Source organism: Colius striatus, chromosome 14 (assembly GCF_028858725.1).
Source record: "Colius striatus isolate bColStr4 chromosome 14, bColStr4.1.hap1, whole genome shotgun sequence".
In the NCBI taxonomy this organism is placed as follows: domain Eukaryota; kingdom Metazoa; phylum Chordata; class Aves; order Coliiformes; family Coliidae; genus Colius; species Colius striatus.
The window spans coordinates 22,592,815-22,601,395 of record NC_084772.1 but is presented as its reverse complement, the minus strand read 5'-3'; the positions used below and the strand labels follow the sequence as shown (position 1 = coordinate 22,601,395).

General features: G+C 52.8%; 1 protein-coding gene across 7 annotated transcripts in view; it reads right to left on the bottom strand.

Annotated features, from left to right (window-relative positions):
• Positions 1–3,200: 3,200 nt before the first annotated feature.
• Positions 3,201–8,581, bottom strand: part of ZFHX3 (zinc finger homeobox 3) — a 170,244-nt gene continuing 164,863 nt past the window's right edge. For all 7 annotated transcript variants that reach the window (XM_062007148.1, XM_062007149.1, XM_062007150.1 and 4 more), the window contains one exon: positions 3,201–8,548. In XM_062007148.1, coding sequence (XP_061863132.1) covers positions 6,963–8,548 — 1,586 coding nt within the window. In that variant the 3' untranslated portion in view covers positions 3,201–6,962. The remainder of the gene's footprint in view (positions 8,549–8,581) is intronic.

The window sequence follows — 8,581 nt, the reverse complement described above, 5'->3', positions numbered from 1 at the left end:
GACCCCGGCCCCGCCGAGCCCACGGGAGACCCCTGCACCGCCGAGCCCACGGGAGACCCCCTACACCGCCGAGCCCACGGGAGACCCCTGCACCGCCGAGCCCACGGGAGACCCCTGCACCGCCGAGCCCACGGGAGACCCCCTACACCGCCGAGCCCACGGGAGACCCCGGCCCCGCCGAGCCCACGGGAGACCCCTGCACCGCCGAGCCCACGGGAGACCCCGGCCCCGCCGAGCCCACGGGAGACCCCTGCACCGCCGAGCCCATGCGAGACCCCTGCACCGCCGAGCCCACGGGAGACCCCGGCCCCGCCGGCGGCGGCTCGGGCACCTTCCCTGGGGCTGCCGGGGCCGGGCGGGACGGGGACCCCCCGGCCAATGGCCCCGCTCCAGAACAGCCCCTGTGGCTTCGGGGCTTCGGCTGCTGGTCTCTGCTGCGGGCTGCGAGCCGCTGGAGGGGAGGGAAGGACCAGCCCAGTCCCGCACGTAGCCCCGAGGAGCCGAGCCCCGAGGTGCGGACGGAGCCGGCGCCGGAGCCGGGCGCTGCCTTGTCCCCGGGGCTGCAGCTCAGCACATCGACACGGGGAGCTGATGCACCGATTCTGCAATAGACCAAAATAGAAAGTCACTGGAGTGAAATCAGTGTCTTCACCGCATCCCCTCTGGCAGAGCGTTAATTAAAATGACTCTCTGGTGCTTTAGATCATCAGGTGTACATTGTTAACGAGCTTGGAGGAGAGAATGGGCTCTACATTGGTAGTTTAAGCGCTGATGGAGTTAACCCCTCACCACTGCTGGCACAGCCTCAGCCTGGTGGCAGTTTCTCAGAGCATCCGTCTGCATTAGAGATGTCAGCTCTCTTCACAGACTTCAGATGCCATTTAGCAGAGAGGTAACTGTGGGACCCTGCTCGGTACAGCAGACACCTGCCAGCAGAAGCAACATGGCTGCAAAGGTTGCTCCTGGGAGAGGGGTCAGTGCCTGGCTTCCCCTGTGCTGCAGCAGCTCTCCTGGAGCAGACCTGGGCACGGCAGGGAGCTGTCGCACAGCCCACAGCATAAGGGGTCACACTGGTAGCTGGCAAGGTTTTGGGCTTTGTGTTAGTCCCAGTGATCTGCTGCTTTATGCCCCAGACACCTTTACAAATGCAGCTCCTCTGTCACTTGGAGGGATTGAAAACGTGTCCTCAGTGACCCCCTTGGATGGCAGGGCCTGCAGCATCAGGCTGGCAGTGAGGGAGGGAAGCACTGCCTCCAGCTCCCACACTGCCTCCAGCTCCTGCACACACTCTGGCGGGATCTCCTGTGGCCAAGATGTCTGGCGACCAGGGGGAGCTCAGCAGTGTGTCCTTCTCTGCTGTCAGCACATGCCAGGCTGGGACAGCCCTGGTCACCTCCCCAGGGCAGCAACACACAGGTCGCATCCAGGGGCAGGGGCACCATCCATCCAGGAACTCTGCTCCAGGGCCATCAGCAAGGTTATGGCCATTGTGGGCACCTGATCACGGCTCATATCTGTGTTTTGGCCTGTAAGAATATCTTAGTAAGAAGTAAATCTCTTCCTTATCTTTTAGGTGGTGGCAATGAAAGGTTATTAAAAAAGTGACTCCTCGTCTCCTCTTAACAGAATCACAGCACAGAAAAACCTTTCTGTTTCTGTCAGAGGCTTGCACAGCTTCCACTGATGCACTGCTCTGAACAGAGGCTCTCGTGAGGGTTTTAATTTGCAGCTTGTGCAGCTACTTGAGGCCATTTACACCTTTCTGAGCATTAGAGAGGTGCTATCTCAAGCCTGGCTGTTTCAAACTGGAACTCAACCCAGGAATAACTAGCAATGTTACATAATAAACTCACCAAACTGCAGGTCTGTGGACAACAGTGAGGTCATTAGCAGAGCACAATGCAAACACTGCTGGAAGGGCTGCGCCGGTGACCCCGTCACTGCCACACACCCTCCTGGAGAACGCAGGACGGTCTTTTCCCACCGAAAACACTCAAACCCACAGGCAATGCTGCTCCTGCCTGCTTGGGCTCACACGAGTGATGCCTGAGCCTGGGTGAGGAATGGGCTTCGGGTGCTGAGCTGCACACGCTGGGGCCCGTCACCCCTGGCAGGATCTGCTGCACCGGAGCCGTGTCGCAGGGCTGGGGTGGGGCTGGCGTGGTTTGGTTACGCCACAGCACCAGGCAGGGGCTGGCAGTTCTGACCTGTTTGTTTGCAATTCTGCATTTTTGGAGCCTGAGTCAATGTGACTGTTGGCTTTCCCTTTTTTCCTCATGAAGGTGCCTCATGGCCACAATTAGGGAGCTCACTGACGGCTCGGGGAAGGGTGGCTCCTGTGTCCTCGCTGCCTGTGCCGTGTCCTCCCCACACTGGCTGTTCGGGCTGAGCCTTGCTCCCCAGGGAGGGAGAGAAAGCCCCAGGTGCCAGGGAGAGACAGAGGGCTGAGGAAAGCCCTCGGGACAGGCTGCTCGTCCCCCATCCCGCCTGCGATGCTGGGTGGGCCTTTGCAATGGTTCTTTAGAGCTATTTATTGTTGATGAATGGTAGCCCCTGGGGCTCTCTTTTGGATGTGGTGCTTATTAATGAATTTCAAACATTTTCTGCTGCAAGGGGCAATTTTTGGGCAGAAAATTGTGTATTTAACACTCAACAGATCCTCCAGCTTTCCTGCCTGCTTGAGGCTCTGCAAGCGACGGGCAGAGCAGTGCGTCAGCCACTTACCTTCCTTACCTTTGTCTCCTGCTGGTTTATTGGCAGAAGAAAGCAGATGGCGATTTTAGTTTGCATCTCGCTTACAGGTTTCAGGATGACCTCAACCCATAAAGGCATCATGCTTCCCCTTTAACCATCAATTACAGCAGCGTGCCTGGAATCCTTATACAACCATTTAACAAAATTAAATGCACTTTAATGTCTTTTTCATACACAACGCGTCCCGGAGCTGTCATACGGATTGTGCTATTTGGCTCATTCCTTCCACTTTCACATCAATTCGCAGCAGCTCTGGCACGGCCGGGCCCCGCGGTGCTGCGGCTCGGCCCCGTGTGCCGCGGGTGCTGCCAGCGCCGTGCCATGCCGAGCCGAGCCGCGCCGAGCCGCGGCACACACCCCCCCGGCAGCCCCTGCACCTCACCAGCGGGACATCGGAGACGAGAGCTTTGGTTTTTTTTGCTCATTTTTTGTTTTTAATGTATCACAATGAGCAGGAAACATACGTGATGAAATATTTCCAAAGGAGTATATTCAATTACCATCTACAGTCAACTCAACTATGACAACAAAGTCTTTTTGTGACAAAGTTTTGAAGTTCTGAAAGTTCCACGTGGTTTCTGTTTCCGTCAGTCTCCATGTGTTTTGGTACAGTTCGAGATCAGCATCGTTACAGTAACAAAAAAAAAGCTAACAAGACTACATTATAGAAAAACACCAAGAACATCATTTTTGGTTTCACTTGCTCTATTTTTTGTACATTGCAAAGGCTGTTCATATCCCTCTTCACCTCATTTACGCTTTCTTTTCTACCCAAACTCGCCCCCCAAAAATAAAACCAAACAGAAAAAATAGTCAAAGCTTTGTGTTTCACAGTGGGCAGTATCTCAGCGCCAACAAACCAACCAACCAAGCGACCGACCAACCCAATTGCTGCTTCTATTTAAATGTTTAAATATTTTTTTTTCCTTTTTATTTTAAAGCAAAATATATTTCCAGAGAGAGCGAGAGCGTGGGCCCCGGCGGAGTCAGGGAGCCCCAGAGCCAGCACGGCCCCAGCCAGCCCCCACACACCCTCACGCCTCTCTCTGTTCTCAATTGTACGAAACTTTGGCCATTTTCACCACTTAAAAAAGCTTTTTATTAAAAATAAAACAGAAACCCGCTCAATGCCAAGTTTAGAATCTTTTCCTCGTGCCCCAGCACCAGCCCTGGGGCAGCCAGCTGTGGGGGGAGGAGGAGGAGGAGGAGGAGGAGAGGAGAGGAGAGGAGAGGAGGAGGAGGAGAGGAGAGGAGAGGAGAAGGAGGAGGAGAGGAGGAGAAGGAGGAGGCAACCTCGCACTGAAAGTCTCTAGAAACATTTAGAAAAAATACCAGGAAATGAATTTATAAAACCTTTTAGTGGGTGGGAAGGAGGAAGGGGGAAGGAGGAGAGAGAAATTGCACTATGACCAAGCAATATAATTAAAAACAAACCCCCGAGACAAAACAAGACCAAACAGAAGGATTTCCAAAAGAGACCTGGCGGGATTTGACAGGTAAAGCTAGCGCTGAATCGTTAACTCATATCACAGAGAGGATCAAACCAACCCAACAGAAAGACTTCTATATGGTACAGACAGAGTAACATACAACAGTTAAATGGCAAAAAATATATATATATATATATTTCATAGAATTACAAACGAGATAAAATAATGGGAAACAAAAACTGTACAACTTTAGAATTTAAAAAATGTTCATCTCAAACACGGGGAGGAATACAAGAGCTTCTGATAAAAGAAACAGTTTGTCAAAACAGCGACCGCTCCGTGTGGCCTTGCCTCCGATCCTGACACCACGTGCTACAGCTGGGTCCTGGCGGGAGCGTCACAAGCAACTCGCTTCAGGATCGGCTACTTAAAAAACAATTAAAAAAGGAATTTGCACTGTGCATTAGCCTAGTCAGAAATATGTACAACAGTCTAGGGTCTAGTCTTTCATCGAACCAAAACCAAACAGCTGTGAAAATAAAAGCATCCTGCTAGAAAACGAACCCCACGTCGGTCCCGCGAGCGCTCCCGTCCCTCGCGGCGTGGACGGCGGCGTCGGTGCGGGCAGGGGAGCCGGGGGCGGCGGGAGGAACCTGCGCTCACAGTCTTCCAAGTTCCCTTTTGAAGCAGGAGGAGGACGACGATGGCGGGGAGAAGACGCTCGCGCTTTCGGGGCGGAGGAAACGGGGAGCGGGGTGGGGAAGGAGATTGTTTCTGTTGACATTTGGCTACTGAAGTGGAACACCAAGCATCTGTTTGTCTCCAAAAGCGACATTTTAGCAGCACAAAGTTTTCCTTCCGCAGTCCGGAGCGCGAGGCGCGTCGGGCGCTGCCCAGGGGGCCGCGGGCTGGAGGGCAGCGGTGCCGCCGGCTCCGGGCCCCGCGCCGGCCTCGAGCTGCGCCCGCGCCGTGGCCCCGCCGCCGGCGAGACCTTGGAAAGAGAAACCTGCCCTGTGGTGCGCTGGGCTTCGCTACGAGTTGTCTCTCTGCTTGCAGAAGAAGCACAGATAACAACCTGGGTACGTTTTTTATTCTTTATTTAAACTTAGACTCGTTTGTTTAAATCAGAAACAAATTGTCAAGTAAAAAGAATCCTTTTTGCTCATTCTGCACCAGTGGTGAAAGGGTATGTCTTTGGATTTTATTTAAAGCATGAATTTCCTTTAGAGAAAAAAAAATGTAACAAAAACTTTTTTGTTTGTTTGTTTGTTTTTCAAAGGAGGAACAAGAGTGCAGCCTAATTACACAAACAGAAACAAACGCTCATAGTTCAGGAACAGAGTCTTTGAAGCATTTACAAAATGAGGAAAAGAAGAGGGGAGGAAAAAAAGAAACGAAACCAAAAAAGAAGAAAAGGAAAAAAAAAAAGGAAAATAAGAGATAAGTGCACAAGGGTAACAGACACAGGTAAATCGTATGTATACGCCTTAAAAAGTTTCAAACCCCCAACAAAAAATATTCTGCAAGGGATCCTACTGACCCCCCAAAACCCTTTGAACTTCTTTCTTTAGTTTTTATAAAATAATTACGTGACCACCCTCTAAGAAATGAAGGTAGTGACCATAAGTGGAAGATTACAGGATGGGGGAACGGGGAGTAAAGGTACAAAGGGGAGAAAAGCTCAGGCGAGTCAATGGATTGCAATCTATCTGGCTAGGAATGAACAAGACAACATCAAATGAGAAGCCGTCAGCTGGACCATACAAAAGCTAAATGTACACAAAAGGGTTTTTTCTTTTAAATCTACCATACTGCTTCAGTTCATTTCCAATGCAACAATCTACTCAACACCAAAAATGGTCATATCTATCATAAATACAGAAAGTCAGTTGTTTTAAAACTCATTTTTTTAAGCTCCGAGTCCTCAACACTCTTTGTGTGGGTTTTTGTTTTTTTGTTTTTTTGTTTTTCTGAAAAGTGGGAGTGCTTAACTTTTCCCCTTGAAATTGGCTTCAGCAGAAAAGCTACCCTTAAAATCCCCGAAAAGCTAAAGCAGTTCACATTGTTTTTTTTTTCTCTTGAATACTTTCTGCCCATTTTAAATTAACAAAAAAAAAAAAAGAAAAAAAAGGGAAAAAAAAGGAAAAAAAATCATTTTCTGGAACAAAACCAAAACGAAACAAAAACCCCAAAACAAACAAAAGAAATTATATATATATATATATATAAAACAATGATTCTGAAAACAGAACAAAGTGTGAGCGATTGACCTGAGAATAAAAAGACATTACATTTCTTTTTTCTTTTAGCAAGCCATTGGTATCTGAATGCTAAGATAGCAAGAAATTTAAAACTGTCACAAGGTGGGCTGCTTTCCCATACAGTGCGTGCCGGCCTCTGCTGTGCTATCGACGTGGGGCGGTATCGAAAAGGGGCAATGTACAAGGGGCTCAGGCTTCCGAAGACAGTGAGGAGGCAGCACGGGCTCTCGTCTCCCAGGCCAACAACAGTACCTTCCCAGGACAAATGTAACAGATCCTCTATTGTTTTTTCCTTTTTTTTTTTTTGCTTTTTTTAAAGTTTTATTTTAGTAAAAGGAAAGGAAAAAAGAAACGTAAAACCCACCGGCACCGTGATATGGGAAAACAACCCACGCTTGTTCTTCGTTCTTTTCTCTTTTTTGGTTAGAAGCTTTGGAATTGCAGTTAGTCTATTTTTGAAATTGGTTTGTTATTAACTTTTTTATTTAAATTCATTTTCATTGTTCATCTTCAAAGCTTACAATCTGAAGGTGTCCATTCCTACGCTAGCTAGACCACTGTCCTTAGGGCAGCCGGGGTCCCGGGGCCCCTCCGCCGGGCTCGCCGGTCCATCTGACTTTTGGCTAAGATCCGTGTCAGACTCCTCCGAATAGTCGTCTGTTGGCATCGAGGGCTGAACCCCTGAGGTGCTGCATGAACTTGAGGTAACCGTTGAAGATGAGGAGAGAGGAGGGAAAGGCGGCGGTGGCGGCTTCCCCGGCGGGGCGCGGGGGGCTGCCGGGGGCCAGGGCTTTCTGGAGGCGTGGGGGGAAGCCGGGGGGGGCCGGGGGGGCGGGGGGCTGTCGTTTGAGTGAGCGGCCGACTGCGAGGTAGATGCGGTGCTGGGGTCGGGGGGGCAGGCAGAGTGAGGTAATAGACTGGGGTGCTCTTTGGCGTTTCTTGCTGCTCTTGTGATTGTTCGGTGTTTGTGCGGGGCTGACTCGAGATGCTGACTGAGGGCTTCGTCCCCACACACCGTGCTCTCGCACGCCACGCACTGGTACGAGCCGCTGCCCTGGCCGCTGCCGGTGGGCACGTGAAGCACCATCTCTTGCAGGTTCGCCACGGACTGGCCGAAGAAGCAGAGGGACTTCAGGTGGTCGCTGGCCGCCTCCTGGTCGCTGAAGCCCGCCTGGCACTTGCGGCAGACCAGCTTGTACTGCACCTTCGGGACGATGAAGGGGTCGCAGAGGGAGTCCGCGCCCTTGCCTTCCGCTTCAGGCTCTTCTTGGGGTTTGGGCAGGAGGGGGGACACCTCGCGGGGTGCGTTCTTCTGCTCTTCTTGCTTGGGGGGTTCTTTGGCAGGGTCTTTGTCCAGGGTGGCAGCCCCCGCAGGGACGGGGGTTTGGCTTCCTTTGGGCTGCTGCGCTTTCTGCTGCTGCTGCTGCTGCTGCTGCTGCGCCTGCCGCTGCTGCTGCTGCTGCTGCTGCTGCTGCAAAGCCTCCTGCAGACTCTGCTGGTATTGCTGGTACTGCTGCAGCAGGGAGCCGGGGGACAGCCCCAGCAGCGCCTGTGACAGCGCGGGGCTGTAGGGGAAGAGCCCCTCCATCCCGTACATGGGCTGCAGGTACCCGCTCTGCAGGGCGCCGGGGATCTGCGGGGCGTAGTAGGGGGAAAAGCCAGGGACGAAGTAGGGAAGGAACTGGCTCGTCAGCAAGGTGGTGGGGTCCGAATTCAGGGCGGCCTGCAGCGCCTGGAGCTGGGCAGGCTCCACCGCGTACTCCATGGCGGGCAGAGGGGCCGAGAGGGCGCCCGCCGGCGCCTCCCCCTTCTCCTTCTTGGGCCCTGGCAGGGCGTCCCCCTTCCCCTTGGGTGCCTTCTCCTTCTCTTTTGCCTTCTCGCTCTCCTTTTCCTTGCGCTGCGGCGGGGGCGGCTGCTGCGGCTGCGGCTGCGGGGTTGTGGCCGGCGGCTGCTGTGGGGCCACGGCCGCTGTGGCCTGTGCCGGGGTGGGCGAGCTCAGCGCGGCCGGGGGCTGCTTATTTGGTAATCCAGAGGTGGGGAGGCCGGGCGAAGGGACGCTTGTGCTGGGTAGGCCCATCAGGTTGGGTTTGGGAGAAGTTAAAGCTGCAAGAAGGAGAGAGAGGTGAGGAGTCACTG